Below are 26,673 nucleotides of genomic sequence, written 5' to 3'. Positions count from 1 at the left end.
ATATGAGAAATTAAGCAAGCAGTTATGGGAAAGGTACACTGGTTTTATAATATATTTTACAGTTTGTATTAGTGTTGCAAAAAGAAAAGGGGTGAAAAGGACAAATGAGGGTAAAATCGGCAAGCATAATTTTTTATGTATAAGCACACATTTTAAATAATTACTATAACTTAAGGAGAAATACAGGACATTTCACCATAGTGGGGAAGACCCCCAGCTGGCTTGTGCCATACTGCTGACCAGGAACTGAGATCTGTTGATGGGCAACTTCAGGGCTCCTGCTCTTCCTTCTTAAAGGTAAAGGTAAAGGTAAAGGACCCCTGACCATTAGGTTCAGTCGTGGCCGACTCTGGGGTTACGGCGCTCATCTCACTTTATTGGCTGAGGGAGCTTCTGGGTCATGTGGCCAGGATGACTAAGCTGCTTCTGGTGAACAAGAGCAGCGCACGGAAACACCATTTACCTTCCCGCCGGAGCGGTACCTATTTATCTACTTGCACTTTGACGTGCTTTCAAACTGCTGGGTTGGCAGGAGCAGGGACCGAGCAACGGGAGCTCACCCTGTCACAGGGATTCGAACCGCCAACCTTCTGATCGGCAAGCCCTAGGCTCTGTGGTTTAACCCACAGCGCCACCTGCGTCTTCCTTCTTACAGTTCTTTAAATCAGACTCAGTTTGGCTGGCCCTGTGGTAGAGGACTGTCCTCTGTCAATCCTTCAAAAGAGAGAACTATCCTATGTAAAACAGGACACCTGACCACCCCGATTCATACTTACCTTGTTTTTTTCCAGAAGAAACGCCCGAAGTGGTAAACACTGGAGGTATAAAACACACGAGGGTCAAAAGAAGCCTCACTTATTCCAAAGACGTTTTGGCACCTGAAATGGAAAATCGAAACACTACCTCTCAAAAGTAAAAACACAATAATTCATCAAGGAGCTGCAACCTAGCCAGGTTTTAATAGTACTTTAAATCTGAAAGTACATGAAATCTGTTAGGGGAGTGAGGTAGGTGTGTGTGAGGAAGGTCTGTGTATGGATTATGTTCAAGATCCACCAATAGCGATTGCTGGCTGAATCTGAGTTAAGGCAGATACAGCTCTTTTTAGCAGTACTGCCTCTCGACTGCAGCATTTATGTTTGGATCCAAACGTAGCTGTGTCTTGGACCTTAAAGCGTTATGGCAGACTTTTTAAATCCAATTAGCATTTCAACTCTTCGAGTTTAGGGGGCTTGCTAAGCTTCCTCCTCATTTTGTTATTTTGGCCCTGGCGAACCAAGATCTTAAACTAGCTTCATCATCCACTTTCCAGTGTCTTAATAGAAGCCTTTCTCTAAAACCACACTTGCAACACTGGATTATTTTTGTACTGCTTCTCAAATTAGGTGTAACAAGAGGGGGGCCTTTTGGTGCTCTTTATTGGGAAGATCTGTCACCACCATCACAGCAAGAACGAGGAATGCAAAGCTGCCCTTTCTGCATCCTCATAACCCTCACGTTCTCTGTCTGGAATAGCAGTGCTTGTTCTTATTCCTTCCCCCATTCTTGGCATCAGAGAGACATGCTTTTCCCAGATGGGTGCTAATTTTTCTTTTAGCCAAGGTGATCTTGGAAAGATGCTTGGATACACCTCAAATTGCTCCAGGCTTTTCCAATTTATCTTGTTGCAAATGATGTTACCTTTGCCAGAAGTTACTAGCATTGCCCAGGGCTTTTCACTGGATGTCTTCTTGCAGCACTTTTGCCCTCCAAATGCGCAATGCTACAAATGGACCAGCAAATGCTTGCTGTTCTGTTTGAGGCCCTTGCTTTTCATGTATCTCTTTTTGTTATTTTAAACTGGGTGCTTTGCTCCCTATCACGTAAAGCAGGGGTCAGCAAACTTTTTCAGCAGGAGGCCAGTCCACTGTCCCTCAGACATTGTGGGGGGCCGGACTATATTTTGGGAAGAAAAATGAACAAATTCCTATGCCCTACAAATAACCCAGAGATGCATTTTAAATAGAAAGACACATTCTAGTCATGTAAAAACAGCAGGAAGGCCCCACAAATAACCCAGAGATGCATTTTAAATAAAAGGACACATTCTACTCATGTAAAAACATGCTGATTCCTGGACTGTCCGCAAGCCGGATTTAGAAGGCGGTTGTCCGGATCCGGCCCCCCTAGTTTGCCTACCCATGGCTTAAACGCTCTACTTTTAAAAAATAAAAAAAAATCTGCTGGTTTCCTGATCTGGACCATATACTGCCTTCCTTCTCTACCAAGCAAATCCTTTGTCCCCCACAATGCCAAAGATGTGCTGGGAAGACTGCTAGTGTAACCCAAGTCTCTTTCAGATCTTATTCAGATATACAGTGGTACCCCGGCTTACAAACACCTCGGGTTACAGACTCCACTAACCCAGAAGTAGTACCTCGGGTTCAGAACTTTACCTCAGGATGAGAACAGAAAACGCGCAGCAGCGGAAGGCCCCACTAGCTAAAGTGGTACCTCAGGTTAAGAATGGTTTCAGGTTAAAAACGGACTTCTGGAACGAATTAAGTTTGTAACCAGAGGTACCACTGTACATTGCATGTGTTGAAAAGGCACAAGGCAGGACAGTACTTCTGGCCCTGCCTTGGACAACATGCCTCCTGCTATCCCTCTGCAGAGGTCTTGAAAGGGGCATCAGTGTACTTACAGCAACAGCATCTTCAGTTGTAGCTCTGGAAACAAAACATGGCCACAAAAGCACCCACCAATCACCATGTCACTTGCTGATGTTGCCTTCACATTAGCCATGCATGGGAAACATCAATAGTAAACACACAGTTATGGCATGGATGCCACAGGGGCCTCTCCCACCCACAGGACACAAACATATACTCCCCAGAATAGATGACCATTGTCTACCACAGCCTAGGGGTAGAAGACACCAGAATGTAGAATCCAGAGGTTTCCAAGGAGAAAAGTTTGAGGCCTCCAGAGACCGAATGAACATCTGGCTCCAAGGTCTGTTCCCCTCCCACTCCAAATTCTTCCTAAATTACCCTTCATGAAGCTGGTGCCCTCCAGATGTTTTGGACTACAGCTCCTATCAGCCCCAGCCAGTACTGTTCTAAACTCTCCTAAGGGAGGTGACGGAATAAACATTTGTCAGAAACATTACAAAAGAAAAGGGACGAAACCATTTTTCCTCCTAGGTTGAGAGAGCTGGTTAGGCCTGAACTACTACAGTCATTTCTACAGAACTTCCTTGCGCTATTTATTGGGCTTGTTCTCACAATGAGATCTTGAGATGTATCATGTGAAGTCACCATTATTTACATTTTAATTATGGGAAACAATGGCTGAAAGAGCAAAGCCACATATGAGTCAAGACCAGAAATGTATCTGTGGCATAGATTGGACTGTACACAGGTTTTCAGGACACGGGTCTCAGACCGATGCACTCATGTATCTTCATAATGTCAGTACTAAAGATAATTCCACGATATATATTCTGTACTTTTTCTGTCCAAAAAGTCAGGTTACTCTTTAAATCTGCCTGGAACATTCTGTCACTAAGAGAAGGGAGAGTGCACAAGCTACCCAGAACTTAATACTGTATCCCTTAAAAAACAACAACAGCCTGAGTAGCTTGGTAGTTTTGAGTAGCATTTGTACAGTCACTTGTGCAATATTTGCCTGCAAGAAGAGTTTTCAGGAAAAGGATGGCATGATTTTATTGGATGACGAGTCCTATATTCAACTGCATTTGGTGACATCAATGTTATTACTTCCCCAGATCCAACCAGTTCTGGTGGTATGGGAAAAACATGCCTAAGCTGATGGAACTAATCATAGCCCAAGCAGGCTGCATAATGATAAAAACTTCAGTTGTCTTGAGTGGCCTCCTGGGAAGCAATTGTAAGAAAATACAGTCGTTTGCTTCTGAAAGAACCAGCCCAGAGGCATCTGCAGCCCATAGAAAGACAGTAACTATAAACTGCGTGTCAAGAAGAGGAATCTTCTCAGCTTTACTTAAGTCTTTTAATAACTCCTTCCCAGCTCCAGACGTCGGGCAGCCGTAGTGATTACATGCAAAGTGTTGATGAACATAACATCACTTTCTTTGTAGCAGTTGCTCCCCAATTTCTGTCTGGGGCAGCTCCCAAATCGTGCAAACACGACTGCCCTGACTCATTTCCCATGAGCAAAATCTGTAGTTTTACATGGCACCATCAGTCCATGTTCCAGGGAGTTACGTGGGGATCTGAGGAAAAACAGGCTCAAGCGGTGCCTGCTAGGGTTGGCAATAAGGAAGAGCCAGGGTTAAGGTATCTGTGCACTTTCTCTGCTGAAGGAGCAGGTAGGAACTACACCCTACTGACCAGGTGTTGTGTGGTGCAGGAGAGCATCAGCCACAGCTCTCCACAGGCTAGCCCCCAAATGGCTGAGTTATGAAGTGAGCATTTTAGCGCATGACAAGGCTTATATTATGCCTCATGGACAGCGGTTCCATGGGGCACCGTAACACCCTTCTCGGTTAATCACTCTCTTTTGCTTGCTGCGATCTCAACCTGGGGACTAGGACAAGCCCAGAGCGTTGACTGAGCGTCAGGGCTCCTTGCTCTGCAGCCAGCTTCCAACGACAGGACTGAGCTTGCATCCATGGCATAGTGCAATGAACAGAAACTAGGGGAGGCTCAGGATATAGCAAGGCTCAAAAATCATAGCCTATGAGAGAAGCAACTTCACAAAGAAGCTTGCATACAAGCTTTACATAGACAAATCACATTAGCAGACTGGAGATGCTCTCTTGTTCTAAACTAGCTTCTGTCCCTGTGGCAGGTGGAGGTAAAGCGAGGCACGGAGTTTAAGGTTTAAGGTTTGGAAAGAACAAGAGCTGTGCAGCTGGCTCCTCCCTCCAACCCTCCCCTCTGCCCACATGTTTTATTAAAGTGGCATTAGCCATGGGTGGCATTGAGGTGAGGAGGTGTTGCGGTGGCAGCAGTTGAGAAGCCTCTGTCTGTAACTGGCAAAATCAGCAACCAAGAGGTAAAGGGCCAAAGGGATGGAGGGCCAAGAAGGGGTGTCCTGTAACTCTCATTGGGACACATTGAAGGAGGTGTAGCGATCCTCTTTGCAACCTGCTGAATATGCTTTAAGGTAGAATTCAGGAGAAGAAAGGATCCATTTTCTGGGAAAGGGACCATGCTCGGGTTGTTAGTTGTAGAGGAACAAGTCAGGGTCTGAGATCAGTTTGCACCAACCCAGTTCTAAATGTTGACATGAGGAGAGTCTTTTGGAGAGGACCTGTCAGAGAGAAGGAAGCAGCCCTAAGTTCTCCTATACAGAGGGAAGCTGCCTTGGACTGGGTCAGACCTTTGCCTACACTGACTAGCAGCAGTTCTCTGCGGTTTCAGACCAGGACCTCTCACCTTTCCACTAGGAGATGCAGAGGAGTGGACCTGGCATCTTTTGCATGGAAACTAGCCATGGCCCTTCAAAGCATAAGCTCACAGGGCAAAGAAGGTAGGCCATCTACAGGGTTTGTTGTTGTTTAGTCGTTTAGTCGTGTCCGACTCTTTGCGACTCCATGGACCAGACCCCATGGACCAGAGCACACCAGGCACTCTTGCCTTCCACTGCCTCCTGCAGCTTGGTCAAACTCATGTTAGTAGCTTCGAGAACACTTTCCAACCATCTCGTCCTCTTCTCCTTGTGCCCTCAAACTTTCCCAGCTTCCGGGTCTTTTCCAGGGAGTCTTCTCATGAGGTGGCCAAAGTATTGGAGCCTCAGCTTCAGGATCTGTCCTTCCAGTGAACACTCAGGGCTGATTTCCTTAAGAATGGATAGGTTTGATCTTCCTGAGTCTCCTCCAGCACCATAATTCAAAAGCATCAATTTTTCAGCGATCAGCCTTCTTTATGGTCCAGCTCTCACTTCCACACATCGCTACTGGGAAAACCAGACTTTGCTATTTGGCGAAACAAATACAAGCATTGCCCAAGCAGGAACTGAAACCAATGACAGAAAGCTATCTGAATCAACAGTTGAGCAATGGGGAATGAAGCCAAACAAGAGGTGTAAGACCCAGGGAGTGGGAAAGTTAGGTGAGAAAGGCACATCTATTTGTCAGTCTGAATATTTGACTCTGTCTGGGTGGCCTTCTTGGACATTAGGATCTGCAGAAGCAGCTCCCTTGGTAGTCCCACCCCCCTCTGAAATGCAGGGAATGGCGGAGAGGGAGTTCTGTAGCAGCCCCCAAACTGTGGAACTCCCTCCTCACAGACGTACACCTGGCATCTAACGATACAGCTTTCAGTGGGTGCTTAAGATGTGCTTCTTTACCCTTGCCTTTGAACCACTAAGGTGTTCTGTTCTGTAGGACCCACCTTTTTTGCTGAATTGAATTGATATTGTTCTGCTCAACCTGGAACGGTTTTATGCTGGTAATAGTTTCATCTGTTTTTATAACTGCATATCGCTGTAGCCTGCCCTGGTACCTTATGGTGAAGGGCAGATAAGAAATCTTATACACAAATAAGGCAATTCTCTTTCTTTCTTTCTTTCTTTGCGTCTTTCAGTCTTCCATCCTTCCTTCCTTTGTGGAGTAAGATGTTTCATCTTGTGTTTCTCAAAGCCTAATCTCCAGAAGTACAGAGGTTAGGCTGTTGTGTAAGTTTCATAAGCAAGTTCCTGTCAACAAAGAACCTATATTTTTTACTTATCAAGTCCCTCAATTTTCAGCTGGAGCCAAGTTGCAACACTTTTTGAAGTCTATACTGTGCCTCTGCTAGGAAGACAGAGGGAGATCTTTTGACTGGATTACCGGTAACTGTGATTTCCTAGAACTGGTGTCTTAGAACAGGAGCCTTGACCACCCTGGAGGCCTCCAGATGCTTCAGATGAAAGCTCCCATCATCACATGCTGGCTGGGGCGGATGGGAGTTGTAGTCTAATGCATCCTGAGGACCTCTAGTTGGGGAATGCAGTTCTATAGCAAGTGAGAAAGTAGCTGCTATAAATGTAGATGCTATAAATGTACAAGTCTTAATCAAAATAGCATACTTTTAAAATTAAGTTGACTGCAATGCGGTAGCATAGCATGGGGCAGTTGCCCTGGGTGTAAAATTGTTAGGGGCACAAAGTTTCAACATCTTGTGCTACAATGCTTCTGCCACTGGACTGCGTTGAAAACGGCATTTCCATGCGAACCAGGAAGTGACCTCTCCAGACAACGGAATGACTTTTCTTTTCTTATCTCCATGGCTGCAATCTCCTGGGTCCATTAGGCGGATGAATGCACATGTGTACTCCATCTGTTTCCCTCCCTTCCACTCACCCCTTCTGCATGGCTCCAGGTGCTGTCAACCCATGCTAAACCACTGCTGGAATGTTCTGTCCTGTCCTAATACTTGTGAGGCTGCCTTTACCAGCATAGGCCTCACAAGGTGGCAGACAAGAATGAGATATGTTAAGGACCATCTGAAGTGTCAAAAAGAAAGAAAATAATACATGACTAAAGGAGGCATAGAGTCTTGAGATTTAGTTGCATGAATGATGCTACAGAAAGGCAGTGAGCAGCAGAGTTGGGAGGGCAGATAGGAGAACAGTGGCTCAGGCATCTCAGTCAGATCTCTCCCCTCCAGGAGACTTCCAGCACCAGTTACCGTAATTCAGAAAATTGTGGCAGCTGCTAAACTGCTGGAATATTTTAGGTAGGAAAGCAGGGGCTCTGCCAAGCCCCTTTAAGTTGGCTTACAGGGTGACCTCCCCACCATTTCTAGGGTAAATGAGGATGTGTTTGTTAAGGACTCTTTGAAAGTACATTGCAGTACTTTTGAAAAGGTTTCACCATCCTGTACTAAAAGGGGAAGCAGGAGAATTATTAAAGGGACCGACATCTGAGCATAAAAGGGAAATGTGAAAACTAGAAGGGGTATAAAGGTGCTAGGAGGTACAAGAAGAAACACACACACACAAAAATAAGGGCCTTTACGGAACAAAACAGCTTTAGGGTCATAAGGGTGGACGATGAGATTAATTGCTCAGAACAGAATGACAGTCCTCAAAGCGGGGGCGGGGGAGGACAGTGTCCAAATAAGAACAATGGAATGATTGTCTTCAAAGGTGGAAATAACTGTGAAATGACAATTCCCAGCCTGGGGGGGGGGGAACCCTATCTGGAGAAGAATTAAATCTGAATGATAGTGTTCAGAATGGAATGACAATAGAATGGCAGTACTATATGCAGAAGACAGTTCCTTGGATAAACCGACACTGAAATCAACAGTGTTAGGTACAGAATGTTAGAATGACACAGTCAGGAGTGAGGTAATACAGTGGTACCTCAGGTTACAGACGCTTCAGGTTACAGACTCTGCTAACCCATAAATAGTACCTCGGGTTAAGAACTTTGCTACAGGACGACAACAGAAATCGCGCGGCAGCAGTGGGAGGCACCATTATCTAAAGTGGTACCTCAGGTTAAGAACAGTTTCAGGTTAAGAACGGACCTCCAGAATGAATTAAGTTCTTAACTTGAGGTACCACTGTAACAGTGAATAACAGTCCAACCACAGGGCACCCAGAGCCCCCTCCCCCAAACTCCTTGGCCTTGCATGCTGCTGCTGTCCATCACTTTCACAATGTGATAGCAAATAAATATCTTTCTTTCACTTTCCCATGTTCCGCATTTTAGAAGAAAAAGCATTTCAGTTGTGTACCTCCACTCCCAAAATCACACCACATTTGCTTCTATTATTATTACAATAACAGCAATGCCCCACCCATCTGGCTGGGTTGCCCCAGCTATAACCAAGTAGTCTCCTAATAGGATATTTCTGGGTAAGCAAACTGCCACAGTATAACTTGCAGGTAATTTAATTCTCCCCTGTCCAATGTACTGTATATTGTTTTGGCTCCTGACACATTGCTGTTTTTGCCTGCCAACTAGCAGGGAGATTCTGCCTTATGGTTGTTTTTGTTTTCCACATATTTGACTTCTTTCAAGGAACCTACAAAACCAGATTTTGAGGTGGTGGCAGTGGCATAGCGTGGGTTGTCAGCACCCGGGGCAAGGCAAGTAATTTGCGCCCCCTAACCGGTGGATTTGCGCCCCCTAACCTGTGGATTTGCCCTAACCCCAGAAGTTGCGCCCGGTGCGGCCGGCCCCCCCTGTACCCCCCACGCTACGCCACTGGGTGGTGGTGGATGCCAAGGGGTTGAGGAGGGTGCAGGAATCCAACACCCTGCTAAATCTAGCAAGGGGGGATGTATAGGGTGTATCCCTGTGCATGGATGTATATAAAGTTGATCCTGCTGTTTTGAGCTTCTGGGATTACACTATTTTCTTCAGTTAACTGTCGCGAAAAACAACAATGCATGGATCAGATGACCTGTAAAAGCAACGGTGAAGGAACGAGGTTCGGCTACCTGTCGCGGACGGACCATGAGCGAGACCTGCTGGCTCGGTGTTCGAGGAAAGGGTGGGAAGTTTGTGGTCAATTTATCTATTGAACTGTAGGAAGCACACCTGGATGGAAAGTCTGGAAGCAGAGAGTTAGGCTGAAACCACTGGCTCTCTCACCGTCTCCCTTCAGTCCCTGAAAATCTTTTGCGAATTGGAAGAGAGCGCCTCTGAGAATGTGCAGAGCGCGTTCCCCTTTCCGACTCTTCACACTCCACAGCCAGACTCAAGGGAACTTTCGCGCCAAAGGCGTGGCTTCTAGCGGGTGGGTGGGAAGCACCAGCCCCGAGAAGCACTTCCGTTGACTTTCTTTACCAGAGCGGGCCGAGGAAGCCCAGGCGCCGCCGGCGACCCTGGCTGCCTCTCTCCCCCCGCGGATGCGCTGCCTCCTCCCGCTCCACAGACGGGGCTGCCCGCCCGATGCCGGGGCTGCCCGGGCGCCTGGTGGCAGGGAGTTGCAGCGGCTGGAACTGCTGCGGGGATTGGCCGGATCCCGGCCGCCCTCTGCCTCCATGTGACGGGGGACGTAGGAGGAAGGCTCAAGGAGAGAGAGAGAGAGAGAGACAGAGAGGGAGATGGAGGGAAGGGAGCAGGACGGAGGAGGGAGGAGAGGAGCCAAGCGAGCCGACGACGAGAGCCATGGAGGTCCAGAGGAGCCGAGGCCGGCCAAGGGGCGCTTCAGGCCCGGGCTGGGGTAAGGCGCGTCCTGGGAGCCGTCGCCGCGAGGGGCAGGGCTTGCTGGGGGGGAGGCTGCCTCTTTGCAAAGGGGGGCAACCGCCGGAGCCTCTGCTTCCCCGCTTCAGGCGCGCAGGCAGCCGCCTCCCTTTCCGAGCAAAAGCCAGGAGGGCCTCTGTCGCCCCCCCCCCGCCCCCAAGCCGGACTTCTGTCAGAGAGGCTCCCGGCTGACCATGGCGAGAAGCAGGAGCCTGGGCTGCACTACAGGCCCGTGCGCTCCCCTCCGAGTCCCAGCCTCTTCTGGAAGAGAACTTGCAGCCCGTGCAAGAAGGGACGGGGCTTCTTCGGTGGTGAGGGGAGGCTTGGGGGTTCTAGTAAAAAAACCCGAAACTTAAACCCAACAACTACCCACAAGCTTGAAGGCTCCCCACCCTGGTGAAGATGCTCTTGCTGTTATTGTTGGTGGGCAGCTTGTGGCTGGGAATGCAAAGCGGTCCTGGAAGGTGATAAACTTGGGTGCAATGCAGGCGAAAGCTGTCCAGCCTCGGGAAGGTGGTGGCGAGCCCAGCCTGTCCTGCATGTTTTCCTCAAAACATTGTCATTGGGAAGTTCCCTAAGTTTCCTAGCGCTGCAGAAGCTCAGTTCTAGGCCGGACAGTAGCTCACCTTGTTCTTAATTGAACTGCAAGTTTATGGAGGAAAAGGCTGTCAGTGGCTGCTAGCCAGGAATAAAAATATTTTAAAAAAAAATTATTTGTACCTAGCCCATCTGATTGGATTGCCCAGGAAGGCTGTTGGAGACAGTATGCCTCTGAATTGTCCATTGCTGGGAAGAGCAGTTCTGCTCAGGCTTGTGCTTGCAGGTTCCCTGTGAGCATCTGAGAACAGGAGGATGGACTTGATGGGGCATTGAGCTGATCCAGCAGGGCTTAGCTCACAGTCTTCATAGGAACCTGGGATCTGATATGGTAGGGAAGGAGCACTTGTTTGGCAGGATGCTGCAGTTGTACCAGCAATGCCTTGCCCTCCAGCACTGGGAATATCAGAGCTGCCGCCTCCAAACTGACTCATTCAAAGTAGATCAACCAGGAAAATGAACTGGAGAATCTCTCTCTCTCTGTGTGTGTGTGCTTGCATCACTCATAAAGTCTCCTTGAATTTATGGGACTTGCTCCCAAGTTAGTCCGTATAGGATTGCAGCCATAATATCCCAGGTCTGGAAATAGGTTTGATGCTGCAGCCCTGCATAGTGACAAAGAGCTGCATTTCCTAGCCAACTGCTGGTTGGGGTATCGCTATGTCAATACTTCTCTTGTCTCCTTTTGATGGCAACAAACTTATCATTGGGCTTTTTTCACTTGGGTAAACCTCTTCTGCCCAGCCCTGATCTTTTAACTATTTTGAAGAGCTGGTGGCCATCCCATTTTTTAAGTGATGTTTTGTTCAAGGGGGTGGCTTTGAAAACTTCCAGGCTCTGAAAGAAGAGAAGCCTGCAGCTCTCAACTTTTCAAAGCCACAAATGGGGTGGCTACCAGCCCTTCAAAATGGTTAAATGATCAGGGCTGGGCAGACATTAGGCTTGCATAATCAACTTGTATCTCTCACCTTTTGTTTGTTAGAACTTTGCAGTCTGGTGCCGCCCCCCCCCCCATGTTCCTTAGGTGCCACAAATGCCCAGCAGATCAGTGCTTATGTTTCCAATTCCTCCCTGCTGGGCATGCATGGCCACAGGTGTCTGTAATGGCTGGAGTAGTGGGACGGAGTGGCCGTCCTGGATGCCAGCATCCTTGCAGCTAACCTGGATGGGGTAGGGCAGGGTGGTGGTGAGGCTGGGCCTGTGCAGAAACACCAGCTGGAGTGCTGGTTGGCCAGTGTTCCTCCTGTGGATTGTGGCCAGTCCTTGGGCTACAAAAGGAAACCTGAAGCTGCCAGGGCAGGGTTGGGTAACTCCAGATGATGGACCCCAACTGTCATAGCTGGGGATGGTGGAGTTGCAGTCTGAGGCCTATACAGTAGGCACAGAATACTTTTATTTCCTTTTCGGTTGAAATGACCAGGAGGGTCCCAACAACAAATGAAACATGACTTACATTACAGTTCAAGAAGGACACTGACAAACTGGAACGTGTCCAGAGGAGGGCAACCAAAATGGTCAAAGGCCTGGAAACGATGCCTTATGAAGAACGGCTAAGGGAGCTGGGCATGTTTAGCCTGGAGAAGAGGAGGTTAAGGGGTGATATGATAGCCATGTTCAAATATATAAAAGGATGTCACATAGAGGAGGGAGAAAGGTTGTTTTCTGCTGCTCCAGAGAAGCGGACACGGAGCAATGGTTCCAAACTACAAGAAAGAAGATTCCACCTAAACATTAGGAAGAACTTCCTGACAGTAAGAGCTGTTTGACAGTGGAATTTGCTGCCAAGGAGTGTGGTGGAGTCTCCTTCTTTGGAGGTCTTTAAGCAGAGGCTTGACAACCATATGTCAGGAGTGCTCTGATGGTGTTTTCCTGCTTGGCAGGGGGTTGGACTCGATGGCCCTTGTGGTCTCTTCCAACTCTATGATTCTATGATTCTATGACTTTGTTAGACTTGTTTTAATTTGCTGCTTTGAATTCCTGGACTTTTTGTGTTTGGTTTTATGTGTACTTTTTGTATGGATTTAAAAATTTTTTTGTAGCAGCCAAGCATACATTATTTGTTCCTTTTTAAAATGTATCTGTAAATGTATGTAAATAAATATGTATGCCTGTCTACTTTTAAGAAGTCCTTCCTCATCACAGTGGGCTTTTTGGATGGCAGGGGAAGGGGCACAGAATAGAGGGTTCCCAAATAGGATTGTTGTTTTTCCCCTGATTCCTTTTTTCTTATTTTCAGCTTGCAGTTGGATATGGAGAGCCAAAGAACATCCGTTCTCCACCGGGTGGTCAATTTCGCCCCCAGTCCTCTCCCTGGTAAGACTTGGTGTTGGGCGAAGAGCCATGATTATCACCACTCTGCGTTTGTAGGTATTCACAGTCTGCCTTTATTCCTCCCAGCTAGGCAGTATGACACAAAGACCACTGAGCCAATCAGCTTCTACCTCTCTGGCTTGGAAGAGCTGCTCTCCTGGAAGCCCACAAGTGACGATGCTTTCAACGTGTCCACAGAGCCTCTGGCCAAACACGAGCCTCCTTTCAACAGCCGTAGGCCCCGCACACTGGTGTGCCACGATATGAAGGGAGGTTACCTGGAAGACAGGTTGGAACTGGGGCAGATGCTGAAACGGGAGAGCTTCCAGATTCAGAAACAATAATTCTCTTATTGCCAAACTAACCAGAATTGGCTCAATCTGGTCTTGGCTGAGTGTGCCTTGGTTGCAGCCACATAGATCTGAAGGGTGATTAACTTGTACCAATATTAGTTATAAATCACACTTTGGATGTTTAAAATGTTTCACATACTCCTACTCAGAGTAAACCCATTGAAATAAATGCGCCCTCCCCCCCCGTTAATTATGTTTAAAACAAGCTTTAAAATGTTATTTTGCAGAGAATGTCAGCCTGGATATCAGTATCCCATGCTGGGGGACGCGATGAAGTCTATGCTCTGTGGACATTGCGATAGGGGAGCGTATTGGTGCAAAAAGACAACAGTACCAGAGGGTGGTGTCTTTGGTCTTAAAACAACTGATGCTGAATATTGACGTATGGGATTAGCCAGCTCCTTAGAGGCACTAAAAACAACATGGGCAAAGCAGCAACTGCTAGAAACTGATTGCATCTGCAAGGCCCTTGCTTATTTGTGTAGCTCATCCTATGAATTTGGCAACAAGGCCTCATGCCTCCTTGCTAATGCTCAGAAACCCCCCACCAGAAGTCTCTGAATTTGATCACTGGGATTTGTGACCAAAGCTATGTCAAGGTCTGTAAGTGCTAGTAATATAATAATAATAATAATAATAATAATAATAATAATAATAATAATAATTTATTATTTATACCCCGCCCATCTGGCTGAGTTTCCCCAGCCACTCTGGGCGGCTTCCAATCAAGTGTTAAAAACAAAACAGCATTAAATATTAAAAACTTCCCTAAAGAGGACTGCCTTCAGTTGTCTTTTAAAAGTAAAATAGTTGTTTATTGCCTTGACATCTGCTGGGAGGGCGTTCCACAGGGCATGAGCCACTACCGAGAAGGCCCTCTGCCTGGTTCCCTGTAACCTTACTTCTCGCAATGAGGGAACCCCAGAAGGCCCTCGGTGCTGGATCTCAGTGTCCGGGCTGAACGATGGGGGTGGCCCCACGTACAGAGTTAGTCCTGCTCTGAGTAGGATTAGCACTGAATGCCCCCTGAACTGGGTCCCCAAACTTCATTCAGGTGGTCTGCAGATGGTCTGTAAAAATACAATTAAAAATCATTTAGCACCTAGCACAGTGCATTACAATTGTTACAACAGGCAGAAAATTCAATTTAAGTGGTCCACCAAGACCCTCAGATATTTTCAAGTGATCCAGGGGGGAAATAAGTTTGGAAACTACTGCATTAGCTCATTGATCCCTACATTGGCCATGTATGACCTTTATTATTACCACTACATTGAAGGTGGTGCATGCAGAGTAGAAGAAGAGGTGAGATGAGATTTCAGCTGCTAGCTTCTTGGTTCACAGACCCAAACTATGTCTTAACATTGGCAGTATGTTTATATAGGGGTGCTTTGGACTGGGAAAACCTCTTCCACAAAGGCAGCACCACCAATCCTGATCGCGGCCGTAGCATAGAAGGATATCGCTGTCACTAAGAGGTTCAGTCATATTACCTAGGTCCAGTTCCTGCCAGAGGTCATTCACCAGGGTGGTGTTTTCAGTCCTTCCTGCACTCCAGTTACAGTGGGTTAAGAACGTGCAAAATTAAGAGCAGGGAAAGAGATCAGGGAAGTAAATCTGGTTTCTGCAAGCAACCAGGGGAACTTCTTGTTGGATTCTCTTGAGGGAGGGTGGTGGCTGGGCCCACCCTAGCTTCAGGAAATCGCAACAGCCTGGACTGGTTTAGTTCCTCTGAGCAAGATTATAGGACCTGAAATATGATTCATACCTACTTTGTATGAGGTCTGCCATGCTGAGTCTAATTGTACCCTGTTGGGTATAATGCGCTCTCTCTCACTCTCTCCTCTTACTTCTGGCAGGTTCATCCAAGGCGCATCGGTGGATGACCCCTTTGTGTTCTACCACTGGTGCTACATTGACATATTTGTTTACTTCAGTCATCACAACGTTACCATCCCACCTGTGGTCTGGACTAATGCTGCTCACCGCAATGGAGTCCTCATGCTAGGTGATCTTCGCTGGGCCATCCTCTAGAGCATATGATACACATAGTGTTTGGGGCCTGTGGGAGGGAGGGCCTCACTCTCTTAAGTCGTCCTTCCCTTACTCCACTCCTTTGCTGAGTTGCAAGAAGCAGGAGTTGCAGTGGGTGGTACTTCTTTCCTCCTATCAGTTGCATTCTTGACGCATGCTGCCACTTATCGGGGGGGGGGGGATAACTTGTGGCCCTGCAGATGTTGTTGCTGGATTCCAGCTCCCATTATCCCTGAAACGTTGGCCATGCTTGCTAGGGCTGATGGGAGGAGTCCCACAACTTCTGCAGGGCCGTAGGTTCTCTGCTGTTGAAAGTCTGGGGCCACCCACAGCCTCCATTCCTGCTAATCTCCCACAGCACCCTGCTTTCTGGGAGATGCAGGGAGTTTCTGCAAACAGCTGCTGTTGCTGTTCCACTCTTTATAGCCGTGCTTCAAGGCACAGGCAATTGCCGACTCCTCTGACATTGCTTGCATTTTGGGTATTCCTCTTTCCCCCCGGAGGGAAGGCTCAGCTCTTAACCCACCTGCCTTCCTGTGGTGCAGTGGCTCACTGCGCTTGGCTGTTAACCAGAAGGTTGGTGGTTCGCGCCCACCCAGGGATGGCTGCGGGCAGAATTCTTGCGTTGCAGCGGGTTGGGCTAGATGACCCACGGGACCCTTCCAGCTCCAGGATACTGTGGTTCTCCTGATGCACAGAGTTTTTGGATGGGCTAGGAGATGAGCTGTTCCATTTCTTCCCTGTGTTTCCTTCTGTACCTGTAGGGACCTTCATCACAGAGTGGGGAGACGGTGCAAAGATGTGTGAGTCCTTCTTGGCAAGCGAGGAAGCGTACCGCGCCGTGGCTGATCAGCTGGCTGCGATTGCGCAGTTCTATCGTTTTGATGGTTGGCTGGTCAACATTGAGAACTCTCTGAGTGTAAGCAAGCAACATTTCCCCTCCCCTGCCAACCTTGGCCTAGGAGGGGAGTTAGGGTTCATCCATACACAGGCCGTATGTGTGTTCCTTAAAGTCCCTGGCATTCCTCAGGGGGAGCAGGAGCGATACCTAGGGATATGCTCAGTATCACAATGCAGCTGTGATATGTATCCCCACGTCAGAATTTCTTCCTTTAGGTCCCTAGGATCCTCAGAACCCCAGGTGGCCTCTTACCTTCAGAGACTGGCTGGGTAGGCCCCTTACCCCTAGGGCTTGAAAACCCCCTTTACGTCGCAGAACCCCTTTCCTATTTTTATGCCTGCCTGCTAGGGCTGGGCGATACCTAGTTTTCAACCCCGTGATATTTCACCCACTGAACATCATGATATACTGATATATTATGATGTCTGGAATAAGGATGGAGCTATGCATAGCCATTGGCTGGCTTCATAGTTTCCCCCCACATTGTGATTTTCGTATAGCATACACATCATGATTCATGATGTATCGCCAGGTCAAAAATTACGAAACTGATATCGCAATATGGACTTCAAACTGGTTTTGGATTCTATATTGCCCAGCCCTGCTGCCTGTTCTCCAAATTACTTATAGCACAGTGATTCCCTTTACCTGTCCATGCTAGTCCCTTACTGGCTCACCCCTAAGAGTTGCCCCCAAACCTCTTTCCTCTCTCCAGTTCTCTTCTTACCTTCCTTGCATTGTCATTTCTCCTCCCCTGTCCCTTTCATAAATTTCCGGGGGCCTCTCCTCCAACACTTCTTTCCCATCCTTTCTTTTCCATCCCCACTCTGGGCCTCTGATGAATTCTGTGTATCTGCTGGCACCCAGCTGCCTGTCCCCTGGAAAATATATATTTCCCAAACTGAGGTGTGTCAGTCTCCCTGGCTTTGGGCAGCATGCATATAACATCACTTGGCATGCTGAATGATGGACCAACGGCCTCCCAAGGACCTGTCGCACTGGCTGATTGATGCAGTTCTTTCATGGCAGGTGTCGGCAGCGCGTAACTTGGTCCACTTCTTGCGCTATCTGACGACCCAGGTGCACAGAGCTGTGCCGGGAGGGCAGGTGGTGTGGTATGACAGTGTCCTGCAGAACGGGGAGCTCAAGTGGCAGAACGAGCTGAACGAGAAGAACCGGTGAGTGACACCCCTCCCTGTTCTACAGGCAGTGGGTCTTGCCCTGGGGACCAGAGGAAGAAGGGCAGCGTATCCAAACCTGAGGGTAGCCCCACGGAGCCTCTGCCCCCTGCCCTACAGCATCTCCCTGATACACTTCGCCTGCCGAGGGGAGCTCAGGTGTGGTGCGAAATAGCCAAGATCTACTGTAACTGAGAGCTGCAATGCACTAGTGCAGTGTTTCCCAAATGTGGGTCCCCAACTGTTCTTGCAACTACAACTCCCATCATCCCTACCTAACAGGACAAGTGGTCAGGGATGATGGGAGTTGTAGCCCAACAACTGCGGGGGACCCAAGTTTGAGAAACACACCACGCTAGTACACTGTAACAGAGAACGAGAAAACCAAGCATGGGCCTCAGCGAGTGGTAAGATGCAAGAGATCGACCGGCATTGCTGAGCAAGGGAAACACCATGCCTGCTAAACCCCAGCTAGCTGGAAGACCAAACTTGACTCAGGGGACTGTATCCTTTTGGGGTTTGTCTCTAGTGCTGTGGCAGAGATGGGGAATCTCCAGGTCTCCAACTCCCATCGGGCCCCAGCCAGCATTGCCAGTGGGCACAGGGATGATGGAAGCTACAGACCAGCAAAAACCAAGGGCCACAAGTTTCCCTCTTCTTCCCCTCCTGGACGCCACGAAGGGACCCTCTTCATGGTCCTAGAATGAGTTGGAAGGGACCACGAGGGTCATTGAGTCCAGCCCCCCGCAATGCAGGAACCTTTTGCCCAACGTGGGGCTTGAACCCACAACCCTGAGATTAAGAGCCTTGCACTCTTCCATCTGAGCTATCCCAGACGTTCCTCCGTTCCTCGTGCCCATGCAGGGTTTACTTTGATGCCTGTGACGGTTTCTTCACCAACTACAACTGGACGGAGGAGCACCTGCTGCGTACGCGAGAGATGGCCGACGACCGCCGGGCGGACATCTACGTGGGCGTGGACGTGTTCGGCCGCGGGGTTGTGGTGAGCAGCGGCTTTGACACAAACAAGGTAGGCAGGCTTTGGGGCTTGTGGGAGGCTTGCTGCCCTTGTGGCTCACAGTTCCAGGCTGGAACTTCCCACAGTGACTGAGAGCTGGAGAGGGCAGTCGTGGTTGCCTTGGGGTGGGCGGAGTGAAGCCTTTTAAGACCCAGCCTCCGCTGTTGCCCTGGATAGGTTGGCTCCCCTGTTACAGAGGGAGGGGGCAGGGCAGTTGCCACCCTCCCAGCACCCCTTGGCTGCCCACACTCCAGAGCCGCCCCCCCACAAGAGGAAATGGTGACTTGGCGTTCCTTGTGTCCCCGCAGTCCCTGCGCATGATTCGGGAGCAGGGCCTCTCGGTGGCCATTTTTGCACCTGGCTGGGTATATGAGACCTTAGGCCCGACCGACTTTCTGAACAACGAGGACAAGTAAGTTCCAGCAGGATGGAGATGGAGGGGCTTTGGGAGGGGAGGGGCCTGCCTGGCTTGGCTTCACTTTGCCTGACTGCCTCGGATTGTCCGGCCCCCTGTGGCCTATTATGGGAGGGTCTTTCTGACAAGCCCCCACAACAGTGCAGCATTGACCCAAGTTTCCTTTGGGGTTTGCACAGTGGCGTGGAAGACTTCTCAGTGCGACTCCTTTCTCACTTGCTTGTTTGCAGATTCTGGGCCCTGCTCTCCGATCTGCTGCCCACTCACAGCATTGGCTCTCTCCCCTTCAGCACCTCTTTCTCCCTGGGGATGGGGAAGAGGCACTTCCACAACGGGCAGGTAAGAGTATCGAGCAGTTTTGGGCAGAAGAAGCACAACTGCCTCTTTTAAGCCTTTGCAGCCTGACTCGCCAGCCTCTGCTTTGAAACGACAACTTGCTGCATGTGATCTATACAGACTGGAGACCCAGTAAGGCCTTCTGGATAGCTCACCGGGCTGTATCCCCAGCCCAGCTGATCTGCCTGAAGTGTCAGCGACTAGAGGCCTCAGATTCTTAACCTTTGGGGACACTCTTTCAGAGTTAATTTCCCCACAGTCTTTCCTGTCGAGGGCTCTGCAGGAAGGCTCTTGAGCTTCAAGTCCCTTTCCACCCACAGGAAAACACTGGAGCCTGAATTGAAGAGAATGAGGAGCACAACTCTATAGCTTCCTCCACCTCTTGCTGGCCAGCTGAGTCTGTGACTTGTTTCCAAGCTGAATTCCCCACCCACGCCCGGCTGCCCTCAAAGCCTTTTAAACCTGGTCTGGTCTTTTCCTCCCTGGGCTTCTCTGCCCTCCTGTTTTCTTTCCAGCCAAGGTCGGCTCTCTTTCTACTTGAATGAGTCCTTCTGCAGCCAAATAGTGTTTCTATTCCCCAGCCTCTGCTTCAAAGCAGTGTCTGATGGGGTGGTGGTATGATTGGCAGCTGTAAGCAGGGCGAAACGGTAAGCAGGTGTATGTGATCTTTTTAGAACCTGCCACTCTTTCCTCCGCTTGAACTCCTGGTCACTTTCCTCCCTGCCAGTCTTTGAGAAGCATGTTTGTTATTGGGGGTGAAGGGGGCAAACTCTGCCCGAGACCCTGGAATATGGGCTGCCAGTCATAGAGGGCTTGATACAGAATAAGGCAGCTTTCTACAGAAGCAACGTGGACTGTGTTTTATGTGGTTAACGGCATCCTTGCACTGCATTTTTGTTTGGGGGTGATTTGATTTGGTTACCCTTTTAAGAATCAACAGCGGCATTCGATTTTAACGTACTCACGCCTTCAGAGGTTAATTGGAGCTATTGAGAGCCACGATGAAACCTTAGCAGAGCGCTTCCCTCAAGGGCCATGCATCAAGCAAGACGTCGCCACTTTGGGGGCTTCCAGCCAATCTCAGCTCTGCTTTTCTCAGGGCTTCAGTGTGTCGGGGAAACTCCCCATTTTACAGCATACTCCTTTGCACACCCCCTTGGAAGCAAGCCAAGAAAGTATGGAATTTCAGCTTCTGATCCTTTCACAAGACAGGCTAGTATAGCAAAAGTGTAGCATTTCCAAAGCACGCTCCCCCTCCCCTAAGTGCTTGCCGACCAGGAAGAAAGTCCCGAACTATTTCAAAGGAAAGAATCAGCTCGCTAATTAGGTATTTAAGAGGCTTATCTTCCCAGTTGGCCCAGGAAGACTCCTAATAGTGTAAGAGGCCCCATGCTTCCAGATGGGAATTTGCACGAAGCAGTGGAACGCAAGATTTCGTTGACCTGTAATGCTAGCTTCTAGATACATTTTCCCTGGGCATGTTGGAAAGGTATGCTTTGGAGACTTAAGGGAACACAAGAATAATCCCGTTCAAGGTGGAAGGCAGTTTTGTTGCCATGCCCAGGCTGAATCCCCAGTGGCTCTTTTTCTCTTTTTCAGGAGAGTAGGATGGAGCACCTGAGTGCTCAGGAGGTCCAGCCACTGTACGCTGAGGTTTTCCAGGAGAGTAGGATGGAGCCCTGGTACCACCTGAGTGCTCAGGAGGTCCAGCCAGTGTACGCTGAGTTCTGGATGCCCAATGGGGGCCGACTGAGAACACGCTGCTGCCTGCAGGATGCCTGGTGTGGGGGCAGCTCCCTGCTGCTGGAAGGGACCATCCCGTCCAATGAAGATGACGTCACAGCCAGGTGAGCAACGGTTGAGATGGCTGCAGGGTTTTTTTTATTGGATGTGGGAGTCATATTGGGGTGTGTGTGTGTGTGTGTGCTGCTCTTGCAAAGGGACTTCCTTAAAAAGCTGGTAGCAGGCAGAGGAGAGGAGAGCAGAGCCTGCAGACCATATACAGTGGTACCTCGGGTTACATACGCTTCAGGTTACATATGCTTCAGGTTATAGACTCCGATAACCCAGAAATAGTACCTCGGGTTAAGAACTTTGCTTCAGGATGAGAACAGAAATTGTGCTCTGCAGCGCGGCAGCAGCGGGAGGCCCCATTAGCTAAAGTGATGCTTCAGGTTAAGAACAGTTTCATGTTAAGAACGGATCTCTGGAACGAATTAAGTACTTAACCCGAGGTACCACTGTAATGAACACAGTTGCCTGCACCTGTGTGCAAAACAGGCTTGCATGTACCCAGTTGGCATGAATCGTGGACATGCGGCTGCGTGTGCGATGCGGATCATTCAGCCCAACCCCTGCCCTCTTAACTGTTTTCTCAACTTGAGTGCTTTCCCCACATTCTCTTCTTAATCCAGGGAAACTGCTACACAGCCTTTGCTTCCACTAAGAAGCCTTTACGGAGACCTACTGTAAAGGTCTCTCCCCTGTCACGCCGCATCACTGTCCCAGCACTGACCACGTTCCGCTTTCCTGGGAGCTGCTTCTCAAAGGTGGAGCAAAGTTAGAGACTGTGACTGCCTGTCTGCCTCTGCAGGGATCCTGACAAGCATTTGGCTAAGTTGGGGGTTGGTGGTGGTGAGGCTGAGCTGGGTTCCCCCAAGCAAGGAGCAGATTTGGAGGGAATACAATGTTTGAGACAGTCAGGATGTTGTCATCTGGGATAGAGGAGTTTTCATGGGCTGTTTCATCATGGAAAGAAGGGGGTTTGAGAAAGTGCGGCTGACCTGGAATCTTCAGGGCCCAGCCATGAGCTCAGTGATGTGGGAAGGCTCAAACTCCTTTGTGCATCCGCCCTTACCATCCTCAGTGTTCCTGCGTGTCTGTGAGAATGAAGCCTTTGCACCTTGCATGCCTAAACCCCTTCCTTTTGCAGGTGGCGGCTGCCTAGTGCCCAGAGTTGGCCGTGACTGTGTCCTCTCTCTGTCTCTCTTCCTGTCTGTCTGGGGCTTTTGGGGGCGGGGGTTACCAGGTTGTTTTCCTTCCAGGTGCCAGCACCCCCCCGGCTGTTCCTGGTCATAATTTATAAACACGAGGCCTCTTCCCAAGGCGTGAGCTTTGCACCGGTGTTCACCACGCGGCAGTCAAGTTCCTGTTTCTCCAGCAGCGAGTCGGGTGAGGAAACGCCAGGCCTGCTTTGGGGGCTCTCACTCTGACTGCCCAGAGGAATGGGGCTTGTGGATCCCCCTCTGTGGGGCAGCAGAGGCCGGGTGAACGATAGCTCCAGATATTGACTGATCCCTGTTCTGTCCGCTGCCTCTCCCTCATTGCTCTCTTCTCCCCCCCCACCCCCAGGAGAACCAAGGAAGCACAAACCCTCCCTGCTCCCCACACCTCCCCATTACCTTGCTCAGCTGCTCAGGGGGACAGGACTGCGTGGGGAACATGACTGGCAAAGTCGGTGAGTAGAAGGAATTGACAGAATGCATGACTCTTGGGGTTTTGCTTGTTTGTTTTGTTTCTTTCTTTCTCCTTGAACTGACCATTTTAGTGGTGGCCTGGCAGCCTTTCCCCTCTTGTCGGATTGTAGTTTGTAAACTCTCTGGGTTTGTAAACCATCTTTGACGGCTCTGCATGAAATAATAATGGAGCCGGGCAGGGACGGTGTTGGGGCTTGGGAACCAAAGAGCTGCAGGCAGTGTGGGATGGGCTTTGCAGTGCCCTGCAAACTGACAGGACTCCGGCAGCTTACATTCTCTCTCTCTCTCTCTCTCTCTCTGTTCCCCTCAACAGATGCTATGAGCTGGAGCTCCAGAACTGCTTCCTGGACCAACTTTCAGTGACCGTGTCGCGTCGCCAGTCTGGCCGGAATGAGGTGCCCTTTGCATGCCGCCTAGGCAGGATCTGGGTGAGTAAGCGGTGGAGGCTAGGATAGGAAGCCTCGTGAAAATGGAGAGAGGGGTGGGTCAGCCGGCTTCCCCATGAAGCGCTGTGTTCTCTGTGGGCCTCTCGCAGCCCTGCTAAGCCCGAAAGGAGGAAGGTCTTTGTCCCTGGTTCTTTAAGTAAGGTGCTATGACATAAAACAGGGATGGGGAAACTGTTACCCCATGCCCACAGGGGCTGCCTGAAGGCAATGCAAACGTCCTCCTGTTTTTGAAAGTTGTCACCTTCTACTCTCTTAACCAAGTTTCTCTAGAGCCTGGCGAGCTCTCCTCCTCCCTCCCTTGCGGATTCACATACTCAACATCTATCCTTTGCAGCTGCAAGGCTTTGCCACTGCAGGCCAGGTGGTCTTGATGACTCAGTTTCTTTCTTACCAGTTCTGGCCTTGCAATCAAAGAAATACTAAGATCAGGCCAGAACTTCTTGCTACCCCTGATCCCAGGGCAGATGGTTGCCTTGTCCTTGGCATTCTTGGTGGCCCCAATTCAGCCTGGTTTTTATAAGGTGGGAGAGGCCTCTCTGCACCCATTTCCCTTCATCGCACTCCTGTTTCTTTGGGGGCCCCATACCTGTTTTTATGTCCGTCCTGTGCGTGTTCCTTCACAGGTGCTGGATGCCACTGCTTTGCGCCCGCTGCCATCCGCTGATGCTGCCATCCCAGTGTCGCCTTTAGAAGTTGTCCATATCCGTTGGCATCGACTTTCAGCTGGAGAGCTCTCCCTCAGTCTCACTTTGCGCTGGACCTATCCTCCCAGCAAGGCCACCTGCTTCCGCGTTCACTACCGCAGGGGCTCGTGCGGCAGTGGTCCCGAACCTCGCCTGGTCCCAATCGGGGTGGCGTATGCCCCCCAGTACCGGGTGACTGAGCTGACCGTGCCTGGCGCCCTTTCTGAGTCTTCCTGCCGCTTGGAGTTCCTTGTGGAGCCGGTGCCCGACGATGGGTTCCAGGTAGACGCTGCATTGTGGGGGAAACTGGTCTTTGTGTACTCTGATCCAAAGCTACCCAGTCCTGGCCCAGCGCCTGAAGGAACCTCATCCAGTTGATTTACATTTGGATCCTAGTGGACAATGCCCTTCTCCGCTTCCCAGATCTTGTGGTATTAGGCCCTTTCTAAAGAGGGAAGAAGGCTTTTTATTGAAGGCACTGGCACTCGCGTGCTCGGGCATCAGAAGCCCAACCACAGATAATTCAGTATCCAAAGATAACTTTTCATTGGGGAAACCACTTTAGAGGAATAGTTATCATGCACTAGAACAACAACAACAACAAAATATTTCAGGGAGGTACACCCCAACAAAACAATTCCACACTGTATTTGTGATATGGGCTACAGAACAGGCTTATTAAGTCACATTAAACTCTGAAAACATCAATTTTAAAAACCTGTACCAATAGTTACCTATCACGTGGGCTGAAACTACTCGAATTGCAGCTTTTTTGATGCTGAAGTAATGTGCATATTTTATCATTGACATAAACTGATAAAGCCAGGGCAGAGGCAGGGTGAGTGGCCTAGCTGGCATGAGCCTATGACTTTGAGGGGCCTACTTTCAAGTTCCCCTGTTAGAGGCAAAGGGGGGACCCATTGGAAAAGATTATTGAAATGGGGCCTTCATTTCCCATCTGGCCTGGGTCTGTTACCAGCTTTGCACGGCCCTGGATAAAGCTGCTAGTTCTCATCACCAACACATTTTCAGCAAAACCTAACTGGGAGACTGTAGCTTTTGAATGCAATCAAATCTCTAAATTTCTTTTGCCCTGAGAAAATTCATGATAACATACATCCCCACCCCTTCAATCTATTCTACATTTCTTATTTATAAGGAAACTTTAATTATGACAATGTATCAGGCACTTATGAGGGACCCAGGTGGCGCTGTGGGTTAAAGCCTCAGCGCCTAGGACTTGCCGATCGAAAGGTCGGCGGTTCGAATCCCTGCGGCGGGGTGCGCTCCCGCTGCTCGGTCCCAGCGCCTGCCAACCTAGCAGTTCGAAAGCACCTCCGGGTGCAAGCAGATAAATAGGGACCGCTTACCAGCGGGAAGGTAAACGGCGTTTCCGTGTGCGGCTCTGCCTCTGGCCAGAGCAGCGATGTCACGCTGCCCACGTGACCCGGAAGTGTCTCCGGACAGCGCTGGCCCCTGGCCTCTTAAGTGAGATGGGCGCACAACCCCAGAGTCTGTCAAGACTGGCCCGTACGGGCAGGGGTACCTTTACCTTTACCTTTTATCAGGCACTTACCTAAGAAAACTGAAGCCACAGGAACGTATTTTGGATGAATAGCTTCAAAAAGAGTAGCCCTTAAGGGTGGAAAAAGTACACATGGGGGAATTCTGAAGTGTTCTAGTACCTGGTGAATTTCTGCCCGCTCCTTCAGACTGATATTTTTTTTTGAAAAAATTGCTCTGCTTGAATAGAGTTTATATGACTAAGGAAGACATGCAAGTGAAAACGGGTCTGGCAGATGAACTGCTTTTCTACAAAATATGTTTGTGACTGGTGATTTACATTGACACTTTTTACCTCCTGTGTCTTATGAAATGATAAAATGTGTGCTTCATTACTTTTTTGCATTAGGAGCTCTGGATATGCTGATACCCTTAAACTGCATAGTGACGCACAACAATTCGCAACACGGTTATTTATTTATTTTTCAAAATTTCTTTAAAGGAATGCTTTTAGTAGCATGTTGCAACTTTTAATGAACTCTGTCCTTGTGCAATTTTGAGCCCTAACATTGAAATACAATATAGTTACTGTCTCGCGCCGGAAGTGCCTTCATTGAGACAGCAAGTGATTTATATAGTGGAATAGCTCCCTGTTCAAGGCAAGGTGCTAAACTCCAGAAATTTAAGAGGGAAGTTGGAATAGCCTTTTTTTTTTTAGCACTATAGGGATGGAGATGTGTGCATTTTCATAAGGTCTTAAATGGATGACATAAGGGAAAAAGGAATGCAGAGAGTTTTGAATATGTATATTTCTATAATTACAATACCAAAATCTTAAGGCTAATCAACCATAACTGACATATTGGGCAATCACTGTGTTTATTTGCACACCAAATTCTTGCTCTATTCTAAAGTTTATTTTACTATATCTTAAAGAGTCCGAGCTATTTATAACTTCCACTATTTCCCTACTTTTTTTTGAGCTACTAATAAATTCACAATAAATGTCTCGTCTTCTCTTTCTCTTTTACTAGATACAATTGAGGTAGTAGTTAGAACAAGCATACCCATCAGAACGTCAAACAAAAACCACTCAATGTTTTGTTTGAGACATTCTGAATTCAAATTGAGGGAAGACAAAAGTGGGCTAGCACTCCTATGGTTCGGCAAGAACATTCACATGATAATAGCTTTTTAAAAATATATGAGCAAATCCATTTCTCCTCCCTTAATGTAATCAATACAGAGAAGTCTCCAGTTAACTAGTTTC

General features: G+C 48.9%; 2 protein-coding genes across 3 annotated transcripts in view; one reads left to right on the top strand and one right to left on the bottom strand.

Annotated features, from left to right (window-relative positions):
* Positions 1-26,673, bottom strand: part of CANT1 (calcium activated nucleotidase 1) — a 164,040-nt gene that overhangs the window by 34,129 nt on the left and 103,238 nt on the right. The window lies entirely within an intron of this gene.
* Positions 9,877-26,413, top strand: ENGASE (endo-beta-N-acetylglucosaminidase). Of its 2 annotated transcripts, none has more exons than XM_079965426.1 (15): positions 9,877-10,133; positions 12,987-13,063; positions 13,148-13,349; positions 15,273-15,421; positions 16,212-16,366; positions 17,378-17,526; positions 18,391-18,556; positions 18,853-18,956; positions 19,190-19,298; positions 20,898-21,142; positions 22,324-22,466; positions 22,647-22,752; positions 23,085-23,199; positions 23,841-25,086; positions 25,469-26,413. In XM_079965426.1, the coding sequence occupies exons 1-14, from the start codon at positions 10,015-10,017 to the stop codon at positions 24,276-24,278; spliced, it is 2,277 nt and encodes a 758-aa protein (XP_079821552.1). In that variant the 5' UTR covers positions 9,877-10,014; the 3' UTR covers positions 24,279-25,086; positions 25,469-26,413. The 2 variants fall into 2 exon arrangements, with proteins under 2 accessions (XP_079821552.1, XP_079821551.1); XM_079965425.1 differs by having other exon boundaries at positions 20,895-21,142.

Source organism: Podarcis cretensis (assembly GCF_951804945.1).
Source record: "Podarcis cretensis genome assembly, chromosome: 2".
Taxonomy (NCBI): Eukaryota; Metazoa; Chordata; class Lepidosauria; order Squamata; family Lacertidae; genus Podarcis; species Podarcis cretensis.
This window is presented reverse-complemented; position numbering and strand designations above follow the sequence as displayed.

What these genes read in the sequence shown, in the direction of transcription:
- ENGASE (XM_079965425.1), top strand. Translation starts at nt 10,015, where the DNA reads ATGGAGGGAAGGGAGCAGGACGGAGGAGGGAGGAGAGGAGCCAAGCGA. An exon ending in GCGGCTTTGACACAAACAAG is followed by an intron (nt 18,557 to 18,852) that starts GTAGGCAGGCTT and finishes GTGTCCCCGCAG; the next exon opens with TCCCTGCGCATGATTCGGGA. An exon ending in GGCACTTCCACAACGGGCAG is followed by an intron (nt 19,299 to 20,894) that starts GTAAGAGTATCG and finishes TCTCTTTTTCAG; the next exon opens with GAGAGTAGGATGGAGCACCT.